Source organism: Cyprinus carpio, chromosome B11 (assembly GCF_018340385.1).
Source record: "Cyprinus carpio isolate SPL01 chromosome B11, ASM1834038v1, whole genome shotgun sequence".
Classification (NCBI taxonomy): Eukaryota; Metazoa; Chordata; class Actinopteri; order Cypriniformes; family Cyprinidae; genus Cyprinus; species Cyprinus carpio.
In genome coordinates, this window is record NC_056607.1 from 2,399,722 (window position 1) to 2,421,639 (window position 21,918).

The window sequence follows — 21,918 nt, forward strand, 5'->3', positions numbered from 1 at the left end:
TGTAGGTATGTAAGATGATTTCTGTTCAACATTTAATAAATGAGGCCCAAAAATGGTGTGTAAGAGAAGGTTAGAACTAAACTCTGGAGGCCCTACAGCCTTGGATCATGCAAACAGGTGATGCTTTGCTGAAACTCAAACTTCTGACTCTTTCCAGGGACCCCCAGGCCCCGTTGGTCCAGCTGGAAAAGATGGATCCAATGGTTTGCCTGGACCCATCGGACCCCCTGGACCTCGCGGTCGTTCTGGAGAGACTGGGCCAGCCGTGAGTAGCACACTTCACATTTTCTATGCCCCCTAGTTAAACACAGTTAGCAGAGACTCCGCGGGCTGGAATGGGCATGTGTCAGATGAAGGATATTTTCTAAATGAGAACTGTTGGGGGCAATGTTCCCTCTAACGCGGCGACCGCACAGAAGAAACAATACGCCACACACATGCAGAAATTAGTTGGGAAAGCCTTTTGATTGAATTCTAGTAAATGTGAAATAATTGCATTGCTCAGGCGAACCGCTGTAGAGTTGGTGTCGCTGTAGAACTGGTGAGTGTGGTTAACAGGTTTCATAGGAAGAGAATGATGTGTGCCAAATCAGTCGCTGTAGAAATCTAATACTGAAATTGTTGCCGACGAAGTAGCTCAACACAAGAGCCAATGCAAACACAATGACGTGAAGTAAAACCTCATCATGTTTTAAAAAAGAGAGCATTGATTAAGTGCTGGAAATAGTGGATGATGGGCACAGAATGGTAACAAAACTACTGCACATTTGTGAAGTAGGTTGAAAACTCTTCATAGGGATGTTTAGATATAAGAATTCATATTTTCAGATCTCAGTTTAAATGCTTCAGTTTGTTTTTATTTATTTTATTATATTATTATAAAGAACTGAACTGTTCTGCTTGAGGTTTTTTTTTTTTTAAATGATTTTAAGTAGAATTTCTTGGTAAGACTCTAAAAAATGTTTTGTCTGGTAACCTAAAATGTGCATCATTTAGTTACATCAAGGGTAAAATTAAATATTAATAGCACATTAAGGCTAACATTTTTTTTTGCTCAGGTGGCCAAAAAGTGCACCCAATAGAGAAAATTTTGCTCAGCAAGAAAAAAAAAATTAGAGGCAACATTGGTTGGGGTTACTGTAGGACCAGGGCTGGGAGATGCTGGTCTTAAAAATTCTGATGGCCGTGTGTTCAACAGTAGATGGGTTCATATGCTGCTTCTCCTCAGGGCCCCCCAGGAAACCCTGGTCCCCCCGGTCTCCCTGGCCCCCCGGGGCCCGGCATCGATCTGTCAGCTTTCGCTGGTCTGTCTCATCCTGAGAAGGGTCCGGACCCCCTGCGGTACATGAGGGCAGACCAGGCCGCCGAAGGTAACGTCCAGAATGATGCAGAGGTGGACGCCAGTCTGAAGTCCCTCAACAATCAGATGGAGAACATCCGCAGTCCTGACGGCTCCAAGAAGAGCCCGGCCCGCACCTGCAGGGACCTGAAGCTCTGCCACCCCGACTGGAAGAGCGGTGAGTCTTCTGCCTTCATGAAGCACAGGGAACGTGTGCGGGAATAACGTGCCGTCTCTCCGCAGGTGAATACTGGATTGATCCTAACCAGGGCTGCACCGTTGATGCTATGAAGGTCTTTTGCAACATGGAGACCGGCGAGACCTGCGTTTATCCAAAACCTGCCAGTATCCCACGCAAGAGCTGGTGGACTTCCAAGGGCTCGGAGCGCAAACACGTTTGGTTCGGAGAAGCCATGAATGGTGGATTCCATGTGAGTCTTCCTCTTCCTGGTCCTGTTGACCCTTGAGTTGGATTCAGGTCTATTCAGAAAGATTCTTCAGGATTAGATCATCTCTATCTAATGCACCTTCTTCCCTTTTCCCTCCACAGTTTGGCTATGGAGACGACAACCTGGCACCCAACACAGCAAGCATTCAGATGACTTTCCTCAGACTGCTGTCCACAGAGGCCTCGCAGAACCTGACCTATCACTGCAAGAACAGCGTGGCCTACATGGATGAGTCCACCGGAAACCTGAAGAAAGCTCTGCTGCTGCAGGGGTCCAATGATGTGCAGATCCGAGCCGAGGGCAACAGCCGCTTCACATACACTGTTCTGGAGGACGGCTGCAAGGTGAGGAAACTGTAACCATAATAGTTCTAGAACTGTTTCACTGCGGCAAAATAATACAAAGGCCCATTTACACCTGTGATAAGATGTGTTTTGGTCGGTCAGATCACAATTAGACGTTCCCGTTCACACCTGCTGTTCTCATCTCTTCTGTCCTGATTTCTTTTGACGGGAGGTCTGTGGGCAAGTGTACGTGGGCTTTATCTGATCTTTCGATCTAATGTTGTGAAATACAGTAAGCTCACGCAATTTACATATGAGCTGAACACTGCAAAGCTATTTTTAAAATATTTACGGCATGGCAATTTATTTATTTTTCGTGATGTGGCCATAAAAAATTAAATGAAACAGACTTTTCAGAAACTCCCCTTTTGTTTTGTTAATTAGTTTATTATTTAACTGAAACATATGTTGTGTAGGCCTATTTATTTTTTTCCTATCATATGTCATTTTATTCCATTCATTTTTTTTTTCTCTCCTGTTGTTTATGTACATGTTAAACTAAACCACTGAAAAGAAAACACATTTATTATTAATGAGTGACATTTATCGTTTGTAATTTAATGTAAATCTAATTTAATGTTCTAATTTTGTGGGTTAACGGATGGGAAATGAACATCTAAGAATGAGCTCAGTCAGCGGAGAGATTGAATTGGTATAAAGTGGACAAGCTCAAAACATTTTAGACCTGTTCACACCTGTATTTAGCATCGTCCTCTTGTGATCGGATCAATGAACTCTCAGCATAATACCAGGCGTAACCAGGGCCAAAGAGAGCGAGTAGACAACAGTACAGTGTGGCTCACAAACACTTTCTAAAAATGTGCCGCTCACGTTTACATACAAAAACAATAGACAAGCAGATCAGTAGAGTGCAAAAACATGTTCGGTGTGAACAGGCACCTTACAGCAGAGTTTTTGTCCCTACAGAAACACACAGGACAATGGAGCAAGACGGTCATCGAGTACAAATCCCAGAAGACTTCACGCCTGCCCATTGTGGACATTGCACCGATGGATATTGGAGGAGCTCATCAGGAGTTCGGAGTGGACCTGGGTGCCGTCTGTTTCTTGTAAAGACGGAGGAACAGATGAAACCGGGATATGAGAGCGATAACACACACTCGAGAACGAGGAACAGAGAAAGAAAGAAACTAAAGAACTTGACATTTTTAAGTGGGTCATCTTTATGACTAGAAAAGTGCTTCCGAAAGTATTTTAGGATATGCACTGATAGGCACAAGCGGTACTCATCTGTGACTGACCTGCCATTCCCTGACCCTCGGCACTCTGGGAACATCTCACAATCCAACACAACACTACATGAGGGAGACGCCAGAGAAAAAGACAGGAGCAGAAGTGTGTCTTGGTTTTATTTATTTATTGTTAAGGTGATATTTCCCCTGTGCATTTGAATCAAGAGCTGTACACCGCTGAGTCCCACACTAAGTATTTTAGCATTTTCTTCTATAATTATGGGACTCACACGTTCTACAACAGCCTGAACTTTGACAATCACATGCAAGTGTTCGTCTTTCTTATCACCACAGTGTATGTAAATTACTGTGCATTAAAACATAATCAATGGTGCTAATCTTGTGAAACATCCTGCATTTTTTCCAACGACCAGATATATAATAGACATCTAATTGTTTCTTCGTCTATATGTGCTCGTGCATTAAAGCTAGTTTTTTTCCTCGTTCCCCACAGGCCTGTTATGTCACGCTTTTCAATGTACTTTTAACAGAGACCTTCCACATATGTGGTCTGTTGCCCACTTTTGAGTTTCTTCTTTTAAGCTACCTCACGCTTTAAAAAAACATACAGAAAAAGACAAGTCTTGCTAATTTGTAAAGTTAAACCAGACTGTGCTCTGGTCAGAATTGAAAAGATAAATGTAGTTATTTTCCCTGCTTTATGCTACTCTTTATAAAATGACTTTATTGAATGGCTTGAAGCACATTTGCTAAAATGACCTTCCATTGTCTCGCATCCTGTCCTCTGAAAACCTATGTATGTGATCGTGGAAAAGCAAAGAGCTGTCGTATTATTGTTTTTATTTTGTTATGTTTTTAATGAATGCAAATGTTAAAAATGTACAACTTAGAGATTGCTTTTATCCCATATCCTCCTTTTGTTTGTTTAGTTTTAGATGCACTAAAAGGATAGTACATCTTTCTTCTGTTATATAGTATTCGGGTTTCAGAGGTGGGTTGATTTATTTTGCCTGTTTTGGAAAATAAAGAAAAAATATAGCATCACAGCTTAAGTAAAACAGTTCATTTTGACATCTGTGTACAAATAATACATTGTACAGTAGTGCGGTCTGGTTAGTGTTTTTATGTTTCGTACATTTCTACATTTGTGCTGTTTTTCTATGACTTTTTACCGTACAAACAACACTTAGAATCATTTCTATTAAATAAATAGAGTAATGTTGGTATATCTTTGGTGGTTCTTCTTATGATTATGACTGTACAGCATGCCCTTGTGAGGATATCAGAGTGACATCACAGATAACACTGTATAATTCTACCTTCGTCATGAACTATGATGTACAGAAGAAGCAGAACGAGAAGACAGAATGATCATTCTTCAGACTGAAGCAAACATCACTCGTGTTCTCTGGATGATCGAGACCGGGCCGAATATTTATCCATTCATCACAAGGATACAACACAAGTTCTGATACTCAGCTGGGACGCTGCTTCTCAGATCTGGATCATCTTCAGTGTGGTCCACAAGCAGACGCTGGCCTCATCCACATTCATCAGATTCCTCTGAACCTTGAGTATGGGTCAGCTAAAAAGACATCAAATCACTTTGCTATTCAAAGATGGTGTACAGTACAAACCCTGACACGTGAACACAGATGCCTCCAGATGAGACGTTCACCTCAGAGCAGACTACAGTTCTCTCCACCAAACTCAAGGATCTGAACATCGCCCTGAGAGGATTCTGGACGTCCTAAAGTGTGTTTGGACAGCCAGACATCACTGACCTTCTCCTGACCGGGTGCCTGATGTTTGTCCACCGCTGTAGTGGACAGTCTCCTGGAAGTGCACTTTATGTCTTCTTCATACTGTAGGAGGGCAGGAAGAGTAGCAGATTTTTATCAACTTTTTAAAGATTTTTCAAAGCGGTGCGAAGCTGAATGTTATTATCACTGAAAACAGAGAGCACGAGGTCATCGTGGCGTTACAATGTCAGGTCACAGAACATGTTCAGCATACACCTTGATATAAAACATACCACTTTTCTCATTGGTGTATACACATACACTTTCCCAATACTTGTTACATTTTTCCTCAAATAAATGTGAGTGTCTCCATACAGTACATTGTCTGGTTATATTTCATGGTGGCAGTAGACTTTAGCCATGACTATTGACATAAGGCATATTTAAACTGTACATATGCTGCTGGGTGAATGTGTGTTAATAGATGTTCTTGAGCACTATCTGAAAGCACACGCCAGAAACATGTGTGTTTAGAAAAGAGCTTGTTAGAGCTGTTGTTTGGTTCAGTGTGACATAAGAGACTATGCCAACAATTTAATCAAATTTGAGTATGGTTCCCAAAATTAACATAGGAGAGGATGAACGGGTCTGACTCCAGCCTAAAGGACACTATGATTATTATATATATATATATATATATATATATATATATATATGGAGAATATATATATATATATATATATATATATATATATATATATATATATATATATATATATATATATATATATATATATATATGAAAAAAACAAGCCAAAAAAAAAAAAAAAAGAAAATTATGTAGAGGCACTGGACACACAAATGCGTGATACTGATACAGATAAGAGAAATCCTGACACCTTGTGGAAATCCAGAGGAAATCCATGTGAGAGCAAAGACATTCATAAAGTGAGGGGAGGAAACCCTAAAATAAAAGGGTGCTTCTGTCTCTCTTCCAAATGTGAAATCTTGAAGTTGTGTACAACTAAATGGTTTCAGAGCTCCAGCTTGTAAACAGCTCTTTTATAATATCACTAACATATAAAAGAGCATCTGTCAAGAACTGGTGAGAACTGCACAGATTTCCAAACGCTTGCAGTTCTCTGAGAAGAGAGTACGCCTGCTTACAGCCTGACATGGTGCTAAGCACTTTTCCATGCGTTTCTATAAATCTGAACGTTGGCATGGATTTTGGAAATGAGGCCCCATTACAGGCAGAACTATAGCAATGAAATGCCAATTCTCTAATGTAGAGCTTAAAGAAGAGTTAACCTTTGAGAAGTTGTTTGTACAGTAGATGTACTTATCAATTCACAACAGCTTAATATAAAAAGTGTTTGCCTTGAATTATGGCCTGGATCACAATTTTGGCATGTTCTTGGCAACGTCCTGCATACAATGATGACTGCTGTGCGACATGAAACAGAGGAACATGCTGTAAACAGAACATCACAGACCCAGTGTGACACATGAAACAGCTGAACAAACCTTTGATCAATGAGCTCTGAGAAAGACACACAAATCTGTGTTCTAGCTTTCATCACAGATAACATCCAGCACACATTATCTTGAGCACTCCAGCACAGACGCAGAATCCCTGGCCATTCACAGTCAGTCAGACAACTAACGAGGGCTCCACAGCTTATACTCAACCTCTGTTCACTTCAGTCAAATGTACACATGATGCTTGCATTGCCTTGGCTCTTGAATGAGCATCTGAAAGTTGCAGCATGACTTCTTGAAGTTTTGCGGTCCTAACTAACTAATTATTTAAAATAGTATGTTTTGGGATTTACAGTTTTTGTACCAATGAATTACTCTGGAAATATACGTGTAGATTTCACCACATCATAATCATGTGAGTGTTCTAGACGCTTCACCTGCGAGACACCAGAGTAATAAAGCCCATGTCTGTAGGACACTTCAGGTTAGACATGGATTTTCCTTTGCCTCTAGATCCAATTTATGTTACTAAATCTCACAGTCGGTTTCAGCTTCTTTTTTGTGTCCTTTTTTAAATAACAGGTCCAATTCTACGTCTAATCAACAATAAATGAATGAGTGTTGGGAAAGCCATAGGTAAAGCTCCCACTCAATCCTCAGGTTTTCCCACAACACAACATTACTCTCAGTGTTGCTTTTCAAGCAAATTTTTAATTTTTTTTTTTGACTTGTTTAGTTGCCTCTTTTGGCACATTTTGTCCACCATTAATAAAAGATATTACTTTCTACTGCCCTCAAAAACATCAGTGGAAGGAGAAAGAGAAAACCATTTCAAAGCCACACGGTTCAGACCTACACTACATCAGAAGCCTCTTCAGAAAAGGTGCACGTGCACAGATTTGATCTTAGAGTGCATGCGCTAAAATCCACACCAACATTCATTCTCATAGTCTGGGATGTCTCTGAACTAACCCCAGGCCACAGCTTAGTTTCTGTCACACGTGTGTATATGTTTGTTTAGACTAGTTATGTTAAGTGCTTTAGTTGATCAAACTTTTGCTCACAATTACATGAGTTGGGTTTCTGTGGTCACTACTTGCAAACAAAGTCCCTTCAATGAACTAATCTTGATACATGCTCTAATGCAGGGATCCTCACCTCTGGCCCATGAGATGCACTTTCCTGCAGAGTTCAGCTTCAACCCTAATCAAACACACCTGAGCAGGCTAATCAATGTCTTCAGGATCATTAGAAAACCACAGGCAGGGGAGTTTGATCAGAGATGGAGCTCAACCCTGGAACAAAGTTATTTTCTGTGCCACGAAAATACCATTTCTTAGAGTTGAAATGAGATGACACTGAATGTTCACTGGACGAACAGATTAGGTGATTGTAACATTAATTCTGCTAGAGTTCTGGCAGCTGATATAAAAAAAAAACTATAATTAATTATTTTTATAGATTTGCCTTTTGAGCTAATTTGCTACAAAGTATTCAAGGAAAGGAGCAAAAGCAAAACTTTTACCATCATCCAAACACTAAACGGAGGTACAGTCAGACACACTGGGACTCACTGCCATCAAATATGTGTCTGACACTTAAAAGAACCAGAAAAAGCACACGTTGTTAAGTTCAAGATTACCATTTAGTTATTCATAAACCATTCTTTAAGGGCTTCACTATAAGTGCATCGAGGAGTAAAGATGACCAGTAGACCTTAAACAAGTTCAATGTCTCACGGAGTATGAACATAAGGCTGTGAGGCAGACATTTGTTCAACAACAGTACAACCCACTGAATGCACTGTATTTCTATCACAGCTTAATTTCATTCCTATGCAAAATTAAATATGGCTCTACCCTGACTAAGCTCTGTCATTAACTGTCCGTTTACATTCATAACCAAACTGTTCATTTTTATGCCAAGAAAGGTCAGCGTTTTCTTTATCTGTATAAAAAGATCACTGGAGATGTCTTGTGCGGTTCTTCCAGTGTGAAATTCAATCTTCCACAAATAATCTCTGTACAATTCAGTTTTTTCCATAGTGAACACAAACAGAAGCATGAACACAAGCACGAGAGCTGTTGTATTTATTTGAGTGATGTGAAAGACAGGTCAGGCGCTGGGTAAAGGTCTGGGTGCGGTCTGCAGCGTTCTCTTGGCCATCTCCAGCGCTCCCTCCTGTGTCCGGTTACCCCCGATGAAGCCGCTGGCGTGGACGAAGATACAGCCGGGAATCCCGCTCAGCTCCGACAGCGCCTCGTCCCGGACCCCACGCCATTCCTCCAGAAGACTCAGTCTAGAGATAAGACCAGCTCAAATCAATCTCGTCTCCCTTCAGCGGTGATCATCATCACACACGGTGAACACAGTGAAGCATCTTTCACGTCTGATATACTCAGCAGCAGAAGCGTGTGCTCATGCCGTCAGTATGAAAGTGTTTCGAGGTGAGGGGAGAAGTCGCACCTGTTCTGGAAGGTGTTGAGTCCGGCCGGGACACACTGCACTCTCCAGTGTCCACTCTGATCCGAGTACAGCACAAACTTGATGGACACGTCCACCTTCAGCTCCTTCTCCAGCACAAACAGATGCTCTTTCCAGGGACAGCCTCCCTGAGCCAGCAGCACGATCTCCCCGCTGGGATCCACCTGCACAGGACTGCTATTACACACCAGACACCAACCAGCACCACCACAGCAGAGCCATGCTGCACGGACTCACTGATACAGAACTGACAAGCTGCGCAAATCAATGCTGATAATGAACGTAACGTAGCGTGTCAGTAAACAACAGCTCTGTGTAGTAACCGCTGCTCTGTGTGAAATCATGTTCCTGATGGAATTTCAGCCAAAAAATACCAAGATATGAATTTTTGCCCATATCGCCCAGCCCTAGTGAAATTTTACAGTTGTACTATAAAATTAAATAATTTTTCTTAAATACTTAATTTCTGCCATATTAATCTTTTAATTAAGATTATGACAATTGTTTTTTGATCTCAAATATTTTGGACGGTCCTGAAATAGATTATATTTGGAAAAGTTTGGGAACTCCTGGCTCAGAGCTTGTTTTAAATGCAGAGTGCAGACGGAAGCTAAGACTCTCTCACACACACCTGTGCAGCTAAAATCATCTCCGCTTCAGTACACAGACCCATCAGTGAATCGTGTTAGAGCCTCTGGACTGTAATGAGATATTAATCACCTGATATCTGTTCTGAACAGCTTGCAGCACGATCTCTCTCGCCGGGAGCCAGGCCTTCATGAAGTAATCTAAGCGGTCCTTGAATTCTGCTCCTACAAGAGCCAGCGCTTTATGGAAGCCCTCCTGTGATGTAGAAGTTTGAAGATTCAAGCAATATTCTTTATATGACTACAAAAGTGTATGATATTCACCTGAACATATGCAGTCTTTGTGTACTGAATGGAACTCTCATCTGACAGCACACCCCGTATAGATATATATCAGCAGGAAAAAACCACGCTATCACAAGTTTATTATTTTAACATTGTGGGAGGAGTACAATTTGCAGTTACACTTGTCCAGTTTCATCTCCTGATGTGGTTTGAGCGATCGGATTTAAATCAGTCATTAAATCAGCATTTGTTTTTGTCAAAACTTATTTGATGGTACCATACATCAACAGTGGTTTCAAATCAACACTGCAGTTTTATTCTATAACCAAAAACCGTTGTTTTCAGAAATCTTTTAGAAGAATTTAAAGAGCATTATTGGTTTTATTATTATCTCCTCCTCACTGCTGGAGTCTGCAGGTGTCAGATATAGGGCCCTAGGAAATCCATTTGAGTTTTTCCTAAATTCCATTTTATTTTTTTCCAAATTCGTTTTTTTTGCATTTTAATTTTTCTGGATTCTGTTTTCTTCTTCTTAATTTTTCTCGACTCCTTTTTAATAGTTAAATTAAAGTTTAATAATCAAAAAAGCATGTCTTATTAATTAAAACCATGAAATGTATACATTTTCACATCAATTTAATAAAAGTTTAACAAAAATTACATTTAGGGCCCTATGAAATGTTTTATTTTTTCTCACCATATTTTTTATTGTTACCAGATTTTGTGTTTTAGCGTGTCTAATTATTTGACTGCATAAAACAACTTAATTTAGTCTTTTTTTTTCTTTTCTTTTTTTTTTCTTATTAAAGTAACCTTGTATATTTTTTTCCCCTCAGAAATTCTGTGTTGTGTATTTAAATTTTTCTGGTTATCAAATGAAGGAATAAAACATTAATTTACTTTTAATTATTGAAATTAAGCAAACTTTATTTTTTGACAAATATAGGGGATTTACTATTAAAATTAAAACACGAACATGAACATGAAGAAATGTTGTGTGATTACTCCTCAAAAAATAATGTTTGTTTCATAGCCTATTTTAGTAGTCGTAGTAGGCTGTGTACATTCTACTGAACAATAGTCTTCAAATCAAACCGGACTTTTATTTTGACGGGTTGCCGTGAATACCTTTACAGTTCTGTGTGCTTGATATGATGCTAGTTTTACTCAAATCAAACGGTCAAATGCGGCAGACGCTGAAATCACCGTGAGAGTCATGCACTCTTCAGTGTGTGTGTGTGTGTGTGTGTGTGTGTGTGTGTGTGTGTGTGCGTGTGTGTGTGTAGCAAATGAAACCGGGCGTCTGCGTCATTCATTAACAGACACACAGAACATGCAGGATTCATATTTAAATAGACTTTTGCGGCTTAATAGTTACAGATATGAGTCCATATCACGATTTGATTTAAGTGTAATGACCTACTTTTGATTAATTCATTCAAAATTTGACAAATTCCGTGATATTCCATGTTAAACTGTGGATTTTGTTTTTATGACTGGATTCCGTGATTCCGTCGCGTTTTCCTCATCACGGAAATCATAGGGCCCTTCAGATAAGTGTGCAGCGGTGTGTTAACCTCTGAGTCCTGGTCAGTGCTGTTCCAGCGAGGGTTGAGGTGGGCGACGCGAGCGCTGAGGGTGGTGCTGATGGAGTAACGCACCTCTCCGTCACACTGACTGATCCCGTTATCCACCGCATCCACCTCCTCCACGAAGTTCTGGTACATCTGGAGCAGAGAGGAGTCTGTGAACACGCTCTGTGTGCTGCTCGAAGCGTTTAGACGGAACTGACCTGGTCATACAGGACCTCCAGCTGCGGCTCGTCCTGCTTCAGCTGCGTCAGCTGCTCCAGAACACGTCTGCCGAAGTGAAGGTAGATCAGACCCGCCGAGCTCAGCTTCGTCACCCAGCGCTTCTCTGGACACAAGCTGTGGAAGCTCTCCACAAAAGACCTGTGGAGCGACACACACACACACACACACACACACACACACACACACACACACACACACACACTGTGCAGTCAGAGTCTCTCGTTCTGAACTATGCATCAGTGTTCCAGCTGAAAGAATATTTGCGATTCATGCATATTCTTATGTTTTGTTTTTGATTTGACTCACATACAATATATTACTACAGTAATATTTCACACATCTGTAATATTTCTGCTGAAAGACTCGTCTCCGCATTTGGGGTCATTCATGGTCAGCTGACGGTAATTTATTAATACTTACACTTTTTAAAATTTTCTTTTAAGCTTTGATGGTTTAAACAAGTTCACAGTCAGTTGCTGATTGTTTATATATTTTAACTCTGTCCCTGCCAGCATTTTTTTTTAAAGTTGCCAGCCACCGCCAGCGATTTTGATGATTTTCACTAAAATTTGATGGGCTCCAGTATATTTTGCTCTATAAATATATGAACATGCAATACACCAAAATAAAGTTCACAGCCTCTACTTCAAAAAAAAAAAAAAAATTTTTATCAACACTTGAATATAGGTAGGTTTCATAAAAAAGTATAGTTTTGAGCAAAAAGGTGAGAAAATTAAATTTCCAGTAAATCCAGTAAATCACTTCCATCAGCACCTCCAAAGCTTGCACAGACATATGCCACTTCCTGGATCAACATTTGATCATCTCCATAACATTATGCAGTTTCAATTCATATGCTGTATATTGCTGATGATCGCATTATTTTTAATATGCATCTGTTTACATGAGAGATTCGCTCGTTTCTCCGTCCTATTCACGTGTGTTTTTGTTCGGGAGGTTTTGCACTCGTTCAGATGATGTGCAATAGCTCCCCGAGTGTATTACAGTGAAAACAAGAAAAGCCGCAAAAACTCGTCGATGGTGAGGAAAGAGTTAAAGGAAGTCACTGCCATAATTCAAAGTGTTGTATGCTGAGAGAAAACGGTGGGTAGCTTATGATTGGACCAAAATAATGCATGCACTTGTTAGTGGTTATGTTGTAAAATACTGTCTCCTGAAGCCTAACTGATCTTCAATAACCATCAGGAACAGATCGAGGAGGGATTCACCAGTGCTTTCAGTGGACAGATTTATAAAGATAAATGATTCAGTAATGAGACGCCCTGATCTCAATATGCTCATTGCTCATTGTAAAGAACAAAACCATAACCTGCTTCCAACTACATATCAGTTCAGGAAGGAGTCTGCTGATCTATTTATATTTACAGTTACAGTTTTTTACAATCACTAGGACACATTTCTCAATACTACAATCACTTTTTCAAACCTCTTCACTCAGTTCTCCTAACCATCTTTCATTTTGACACAGCAGTTCATTTCACATTCAAAATGCACTGAAACATTCATTATTGCCTCAAATCAGCCCATTCTTCCAGAACTCTAGCAAAGGTTTTCACCAAACAACACACTTTATCACTCATAACACAATGACCTAAAAACACTAACAACAGGGAGCATTATACAGTCTTTTCTTTTGTAAAATTCAAAACAAGAATGACACTCTCTGCGGTTTATAGTGTCACATGCTTCATGTTTACATTACAGGACAGCATTATTCCTGGGTTCTCCTCTTTTGTACAGATGGTAATGAAAGTGAAAGACTAACACTAGAGAAGATCTTCAGCTACAAGCAACTGCTTTTTTACATCCAGAATATTCTTCTATATGATATTTCTGTAGAAGTGTTACAAATTTCTGTCTTATTCATTTTTGTACTGTGCAGTACTACTCAAGTTTAACAGTTTTGAAAACAGTATGTAAACATGTGCAGATTGGTTTGAATAGAACATGAGGTTTTGGTGGTGTTTGTGTCGAAGTGATAAAAGAATTCATGTAATAATCCACAGAGACTGATGGTGTGCTCGCTGTCTGACCAAAGCAATAATAAATGATGCACAGTTTAGCCAAAGAGACTGGTGCTGTGCTCGCTGTGTGAAGAGTTGTGAAAGTGACTTAAGTAATGAGAAATGTTCCTAGTGATCGTAAAAAACTGTAAATTAATGTGAGGTAATGAGATCAGATATATATATATATATATATATATATATATATATATATATATATATATATATATATATATATATATATATATATATATATATATGACCCTGGAGCACCAGTTATAAGGGTAAATTTTTTGGCCAATATTTGTCTGAGATACAACTATTTGAAAATCTGGAATCTGAGGGTGCAAAAAAAAAAAATCAAAATAATGAGAATTTTTCCTTTAAAGTTGTTCAAATGAAGTTCTTAGCAATGCATATTACTAATCAAAAATTAAGCTTTGATATATTTATGCTGGAAAAATTAACAAAATATCTTCATGGAACATGATCTTTACTTAATATCCTAATGATTTTTGTCATAAAAGAGAAATGTATAATTGTGACTCATACAATGTATTGTTGTCTATTGCTACAAATATACCTGTGCTACTGATGACTGCTTCTGTGCTGCAGGGACACATATAGCATAGAGGGGCACATAAAAAGTGGGTAAATGCCCATTTAACCTGAAAAACTCATTCACAGCTTCTGTAATTGGTCAGGTTTGATAAATAAGGTTAGAGTTTTGGGCAGATGAAGAAGTGTACAGTGTACAGTTCTAGTGAAGGACGATTATGATGATGATGATGATGATGATGATGTACCTCTGATGATGGTCATAGCGCTGCTGACTGGGATCATATTCTCCTCCAACATCCACCACAACATCACACTGCTTCAGGAGCGACGCGTCTCTGCTGCGGAGGATCTCTGCGTCCTGATGAAGAAGAAGAGCACACAGATGATGAAGAAGAGCACACAGATGATGACGAAGAGCACACAGATGAAGAACAGCACACAGATGATGAAGAACAGCACACAGATGAAGAACAGCACACAGATGATCATTCTCCTGTAGTAAAGTAACTCATCTATCGCAGCTCCTACAGTAAACTACACCTAAGCCCTCAGCTCTGTACAGGAGGTCTGTTCGTGAAGAATACAGTACAGCATACTGTACACTGAGTGTGAACATGAGACTGTTTTTATGTTGGTTCACTGTGTGATGAAGATCTTTATCTGATGCTTAAGTGAAGTAACAGACTGTGAATGAGTGATGAAGAGCACCTTGTATTCCGGCAGCTGTCGCAGGAGGAAACACGCCAAAACTTCATCGCAGTGAAAAGTGCCGTTATGAGTCCCGATCTTCATCTTCATCTTCCTCAGAAGAGCGTTATTCAGAAACACTTGACTGACCGGCGCGTTCATGAACTTCTTCTTCTCCTTCTTCCTCCTGAAGGGTGTTTAGCGGCTGGCGAAGCAGCGTCAGCGCCACCTGTCGGTCAGGAGTGTGAAGCGAGCTCACTCTCTAATGTGTCCCAAGTAGGCCTATTATGTATATCTATGGGGGTGCCCGTGAATGAGGATGGCATGAAGTAGCGATACTAACGAAAAACAGATTTAGTGTTTTTCATTGTAGTTTAAATTTTATTTATTACCAAGAGGTTGTAATATAATTTTGTGACAACTGCAAACACTCAAGTATATTGCATGATATTAATTTTATAATTATATCAGTTTCAAGAAAATGAATGTGTAATTTAGAGCAATAAAATGTTTACTGTATGTTGTTTGTCTTTAATGTTTGTTTTTAATGCAAGTTTGAAATCTGAGGGGGAATTATATTGTTTAGATTGTTACAACCACCTGGCTCTAGGTGAAGCAACATTACAAAAAGCCACACATGAAAGTAAATTGTACAAATAAACATTTAATAAAAAAATAAAAATAAAAAAAAAACATTCCAAGACTTAAGTGGAAAATATTAATGGTACCACAGTCCAATTTAAGACACTCCTTTCTCCATCTCCTTTTTATCTCCAACTCAATAAAAGGTAACACTCCACACCATTCGAGATTCAAGATTTTATTTGTCATGTACAAGTTATATGGCATACAAAAAACACTCAAATTAAACTCTGCAAAAAAATAATAAAAAATTAAAAAAAAAATAATAAAAAATCAAAAAAAAAAAAAGAAAAAAAAATAAAAAAAAATAAGAAAAAAAAAAAACAAATATAATTAAATGTGATAAAGCGAGAACCACCACTCGCTAGGAGACGTTGTGAATGTCCGTAAAAGATGTTAAATGATGGCTCAGCCCGCAATAGCACTTATGTGCAAGTGAAATTTATTTACAGTGCCAAAAAAATAAATACAGTCCAATAGTGAAAAAAAATATATACAGGTGCACAAAGTACCAAAGAAACAACAAACAGAAAAATAAAGAGGGATTAATCCAACTGAAAAAAAAAGTCAATTTACCGATAAGTATCTACAATATACAGGAGCTGGAAAGATCGCTTGAGGCACCACAGTTGCACTCTCGCTCCGACTTGGTAAACAAGTGATGATTTTTAATCTGGCCTGCCCTTATATAGGCCAGACTCCACCCCCTTCACATGGGACTTCTCAAATGGGTAATAACAGACGGTAAAAACCCACTACTTCAGGCATTTCTAATTCTTTTACACAAATAATTAATACTAAACACAAACTCAAACACATAATCAACAAATAAAACCTTAAACACAAAAATAATACATTTAACCATTTAATTTATATACACAAAAACAAGGTACCCCCTACTAATATAAAATAATGGTTTGGCTGGTTTCCGGTGCGCTGCGGCAGCGCGGCGCAGCCAGTGACATCATAACTGATCGCCGCTCGATCGCTCTGTTTGGCAGCGTCTCACACCGGAACACCGACCATCGCACGCCCAATTCAATATAACAAACACTGACGAGACAAGACAACATCAAACAACGCGCAGTGTGAGTGTGTAAAATGTCCTGGGTTATGAATATTGACGGATGTGGAGGGGAAGATGAAATAATGTCCAACGCGTATGTGCCATCGGGACCGCGTGTGCGGCGGAACAGCAGGAGGGAAACAAGCATGAGTTATTACAAAGGTAAGTATTTCTGCTTAAGTGTAAGTGTAAGTGTGTGTGTGTGTGTGTGTGTGTGTGTGTGTGTGTGTCAGTGTTGCCCAGCAGTGACAATTAGGTCAGCTTTGTCACATTACCTCCCCCCTCTCCAAGCCACGCACTGACTGGGAACCGGGACAGGTAGTCGGCGACCACATTCTGTTTGCCAGGTCGATGTCGTATCTTGAAGTTGTATGGTTGCAGGGACAAGTACCATTTCATCGATTGGATCCAGGTCAATGCTCTGTGGTCAGTTTCAAGATCGAATTCTCGCCCAAGGAGGTAGTACCGTAAGCTGTCAAGGGCCCACTTGATGGCAAGACATTCCTTTTCTATGGTAGAGTATCGGGTTTCCCTGGGCAACAGCTTGCGGCTATGGTAAACAACTGGTTTTTCTTCTCCTGAACTTCCTTGTGCCAACACTGCACCAATTCCTGTCGCTGAAGCATCCACTTGTACAAGGGACCGTTGTGAGAAATCGGGACTCTGTAGGACTGGGCTGGAACACATCTTTTCTTTCAGAGTGTTGAATGCTGTCTCACAATCCTCAGTCCAAGGAACTGGATTGCTTACTGACTTACTCAGTAAGTCCGTCAAGGGTACTGCAATTGAGGCAAAGTTTGGCACAAATCTTCTGTACCAGCCCACTAACCCTAGGAAAGACCTCACCTCCTTCTTTGTTCTGGGTCTTGGGCTCCGCCGAATTGCCTCCACCTTGTCCACCTGTGGTCACAGCTGGCCATTGCCTAGGTGGTATCCAAGGTATCCAGCTTCTTGACGCGCCCACTCACATTTATTTACATTCAGTGTCAACCCAGCTGCCTGTATCTTCTCCAAGGTTTGTCGCACATGCTGAAGATGCTCAGGCTAGGAGTTACTGTGGATCACCACATCGTCCAAATAAGCAGCAGACCATTCCTCACAGCCCTGGAGGACTCAATCCATTAACCTCTGGAACGTGGCAGGTGCCCCATGCAGGCCAAACGGAAGGACCGTAAACTGGTATAACCCCAATGGGGTCCGGAACGCTGTGTATAGTCTGGAGGCTGGATCGAGGGGCACCTGCCAGTAGCCCTTGCACAGATCCAAGGTGGTGATAAACTGAGCCTGTCCAATTTTCTCCAATAAATCATCCACTCGTGGCATTGGGTAGGCATCAAACTTTGATTGCGCATTCAGTCTACGAAAGTCGATGCAGACACGCAGTGTCCCATCCTTCTTTGGTACGATGACCATGGGACTACTCCATTCACTCACCGAGGGCTCTATTACTCCTAGTTCCTTCATCATCTTGATCTCTTCCTTTAGAGGTTCCACCAACCTTTCAGGAACACGGTAAGGCCGCTGTCTTGAGGGTGCTGGGTCGGTCAGGTATATGGTGTGTTGACACATTTCAGTCCGCCCAGGTCTCTGGCGGAACAAAGCAGGAAATTGGTTCACCAGCTGCTGTAGCTCTTCCTTTTTCACGTCATCTAGGTGATCCAAGCTCACCACTGACGCCTGTCTCTGAGCTCCTGCCTCTGAACCTTCATCCTCCACATCCTCCACCTTCCGTACTAGAAGTGACGTCTCTGTTGCCTTACCGGTCGACTCTCTCCACTCCTTCAACAGGTTTATGTGGTAAGTTTGTTTAGCTTTCCCTTTGTCAGGGTGGTGGATCTCATAGGTCACTGGCCCCATCTTGCGGACCACAGTGTATGGCCCTTGCCACTTGGCCAACAGCTTATTCGATGATGTTGGCAATAGGTGAACTTTCTGCCCCGGCTGTAACTGTCGAAGTCTTGCATGCTGGTCATACCATCGTTTTTGAGATTTTTGTGCCTCTTGCAGGTTCTCTTTGGCCAGTTCCCTATGCCGCTCAAGTCGATCTCTCATCTCTAGAACATATTGCACTATGCCTTTCTCCTCAGTTCTGGAGGCAGGGTCTTCCCACCCTCTTCTCAGTAGGTCCAATGGTCCCTGCACTTGCCATCCATAGAGCAGTTCGAATGGTGAGAACCCAGTTGAGGCTTGAGGTACTTCTCTGTAGGCAAAAAGCACAAAAGGCAGCCACTTGTCCCAATCCCGTCCTGTGTCAGCAACAAACTTACGTAACATGTTCTTAAGGGTTTGATTAAAACGCTCCACCAGACCATCTGTCTGCGGGTAGTATGGGGTCGTCTTGATGGCGTTGATACCCAGCAGCTGGTATAGTTGCCCCATTAACCGTGAGGTGAAGTTAGTTCCCTGGTCTGTCAGGATCTCCTCTGGAATGCCTACTCTGGAGAACATTTGGACGAGGGCATGGATAATTTTCGGCGTTGTGATGGATCAGAGTGGAAACGCTTCTGGATATCTTGTAGCGTAGTCGCTAACCACCAGGATGTACAGATGTCCTGCACTACTTCTTTCAAGTGGGCCTACGATGTCCATGGCAATGCGTCTGAAAGGAGAAGAGATCACAGGGAGAGGATGCAGGGGTGCTTTGCCCCGCTGGGAAACAACACTGGTCTTTTGACAGATAGCACATGTATTGCAATATGTCTGAACATCTGTGTATAGTGTAGGCCAGTGGAACCGTGAACTAATGCGTGCATATGTTTTCTGCTGTCCTAGGTGGCCAGCCCAGGGAACAGTGTGTGCTAAATGTAAGACAATATGGCGGCAACATGTTGGAACAACTAAACGTGTCACATCATTTGTCTGCAAATACAACACTCCATTCAACACAACATATTTTTCATTGCACAGATTAGCTGCATTTTCACACCCTGCCTTCTCAAAGAGTGATTTTAAAGACTCATCCTCCCTTTGTAATTTCGCAATGTCCTCCGGAATCCTCCAGCCACTAACATGAAGACCATCCACAGAGGTCTTAGAGACTGGGGTGCCCATGTACTTCTCTAGACGCCGCTGTCGGCGTGACTTCCTAGGGCCCTTAGTGCCGCCCTGCAACAGACTAGTGTCCAAGTCCGGCAGTGGCTGCAGACCTGCCTTGGCTTGTGCCCAGGTGACAACAGGACATGACACTTCAACAATGTAGTTTCAGAGTTTTTGGTGGTTTGTAACAGATCATTTAGTACTGGTAAGTCTTGACCCAAAATCATGTCAGCTGGTAAGTTATCAATTATGGCAACATTTAACAAGTACAATTGATCATACACCTCAACAACAACTTCAGCTCTAGGGTACTGCTTTACATCCCCATGTACACATTGAACAGCGGTAGTGTTTACATAATTTACATTTGGCACAAAACATGGTTTTAACAGAGAAAGAGTGCTACCAGTGTCCAAAAGAGCTTGCAAAGAATGTCCATTAACTGTCACCTTACACATATTTTGACTCTCCTCTACAGAGTCTCTAACATTGTCTTCCTCTCTGGGAACATAACAAAATCCAGTCAATTTTGCTTTTCGCATAGGACACACTGATGCTTTGTGTCCGGGCTGTTGGCAATAAAACAAATTAGTCCCTTGCCCACAGATGATTTTTTTCCTTGTGCATGGTCTGTATGATCAGCATGACTTTTCTCAGCTTCAGCCCCAGAGCGATCAGAAACAGAACGTACAGTACCTCTTGGTGGTTGAGTGCGCAGGCCTCCCCTGTGAGCATTCATGTACTGTTGAGCCAGCTTTGCTGCCGCCAGGCCTGTCATCGGCTCATGCTCCCGTACCCATGTGCGAGTATCATAAGGCTGCTCCAGGATAACAGCCTCACCAATATCCTCTTTAGTATGCTCCTCAGGTCGTATCCATCGTTGATACAGATTCCTCAAGCGATGGTAAGTTTCTGTTGGTGACTCTCCCGCTGGAACAGAGGACACTCGGAAGCGCTGGCGGTAAGTTTCTGGTGAGATGTTAAATTTCTCCAGCAGTGCCTCCCTTAGATCAGCATACACCGCCGCCTTCTCCTCATCCATCGCTAAGTATGCCTCCAGTGCCTGCCCTGTCAGCAACGGGACAAGTCGAAAGCTCCACTCCTGCTCAGGCCACCCCCAGGTCCTGGCCAACCGCTCGAACCGCCGAAGATATTTTTTGATGTATTACCCCTGCTGGAAGGCTGGCATCTTTGGTTCAGACCGCTGCATTGGCTGACTTGGTGCTGGGACATTTGTGGAGTCTAGGACATGTGTTTGCCTGTCTCGTGTAGGCCCTCTCTGTGCTGCCGGAGTTGGTAGGTCCATCCGCAGACCATCCATGTCATACGATGTCTCTGCAGGCCGTGCTGACTGTACGATGGATTCTCGTAGACCACGGAGCTCTCGCAGATATCTCTCTTCCCTCTCCTCTTGTGCGTCCAGGAATTTGCGCATCAGAGACACCATTCCTTCACCAGACATTTCACCGGCTGTGAAGGGCTTGGTCTGTGGTGAACCGGCCTTTGATGATGCTTCAGGAAGCCTTGTAGCTGCCTCTTCATCCTCCGTAGATTCCATTGAATCCCAGGCCACATCCTTTTCAGCCACCACCTTCCCCTGGAACCACAAACCCGTCCTGGGTTTTTTACCTTTTGGCGCTGTCTTGCGGGTTGCCATCCCACCGCTGCCACCATATGTGATAAAGCGAGAACCACCACTCGCTAGGAGACGTTGTGAATGTCCGTAAAAGATGTTAAATGATGGCTCAGCCCGCAATAGCACTTATGTGCAAGTGAAATTTATTTACAGTGCCAAAAAATAAATACAGTCCAATAGTGAAAAAAAATATATACAGGTGCACAAAGTACCAAAGAAACAACAAACAGAAAAATAAAGAGGGAATAATCCAAATGAAAAAAAAAAGTCAATATACCGATAAGTATCTACAATATACAGGAGCTGGAAAGATCGCTTGAGGCACCACAGTTGCACTCTCGCTCCGACTTGGTAAACAAGTAATGAGTTTTAATCTGGCCTGCCCTTATATAGGCCAGACTCCACCCTCTTCACATGGGACTTCTCAAATGGGAAATAACAGACGGTAAAAACCCACTACTTCAGGCATTTCTACTTCTTTTACACAAATAATTAATACTAAACACAAACTCAAACACATAATCAA

The 21,918-nt window shown here is 41.5% G+C and overlaps 3 protein-coding genes and 1 long non-coding RNA gene across 6 annotated transcripts in view; 1 reads left to right on the plus strand and 3 right to left on the minus strand.

Annotated features, from left to right (window-relative positions):
• LOC109112418 (collagen alpha-1(II) chain) overlaps positions 1–4,572 on the plus strand; it is a 39,791-nt gene extending 35,219 nt beyond the window's left edge. For all 3 annotated transcript variants that reach the window (XM_042733546.1, XM_042733548.1, XM_042733549.1), the window contains 5 exons: positions 158–265; positions 1,229–1,517; positions 1,583–1,770; positions 1,890–2,132; positions 3,060–4,572. In XM_042733546.1, the coding sequence (XP_042589480.1) occupies positions 158–265; positions 1,229–1,517; positions 1,583–1,770; positions 1,890–2,132; positions 3,060–3,206 (975 nt within the window). In that variant the 3' untranslated portion in view covers positions 3,207–4,572. The remainder of the gene's footprint in view (positions 1–157; positions 266–1,228; positions 1,518–1,582; positions 1,771–1,889; positions 2,133–3,059) is intronic.
• LOC122138851 lies at positions 4,330–5,783 on the minus strand. The gene is made up of 2 exons (XR_006155834.1): positions 5,025–5,783; positions 4,330–4,931 (listed from the first exon to the last, which is right to left on the minus strand). It is a non-coding gene; the product is annotated as an uncharacterized LOC122138851 (long non-coding RNA).
• A 2,860-nt stretch (positions 5,784–8,643) lies between these two features.
• On the minus strand, positions 8,644–15,220 carry LOC109113579 (MYG1 exonuclease-like). The gene is made up of 7 exons (XM_042733550.1): positions 15,034–15,220; positions 14,571–14,683; positions 11,719–11,878; positions 11,504–11,653; positions 9,775–9,897; positions 9,037–9,218; positions 8,644–8,869 (listed from the first exon to the last, which is right to left on the minus strand). The coding sequence occupies exons 1-7, from the start codon at positions 15,172–15,174 to the stop codon at positions 8,686–8,688; spliced, it is 1,053 nt and encodes a 350-aa protein (XP_042589484.1). The 5' UTR covers positions 15,175–15,220; the 3' UTR covers positions 8,644–8,685.
• A 3,987-nt stretch (positions 15,221–19,207) lies between these two features.
• LOC122138794 lies at positions 19,208–20,917 on the minus strand. Its single transcript, XM_042733416.1, has 3 exons — positions 20,297–20,917; positions 19,730–19,905; positions 19,208–19,387 (listed from the first exon to the last, which is right to left on the minus strand). Exons 1-3 carry the CDS (start codon positions 20,796–20,798, stop codon positions 19,208–19,210), a joined length of 858 nt encoding a protein of 285 aa, XP_042589350.1. The 5' UTR covers positions 20,799–20,917.
• Between the last annotated feature and the right edge of the window lie 1,001 nt (positions 20,918–21,918).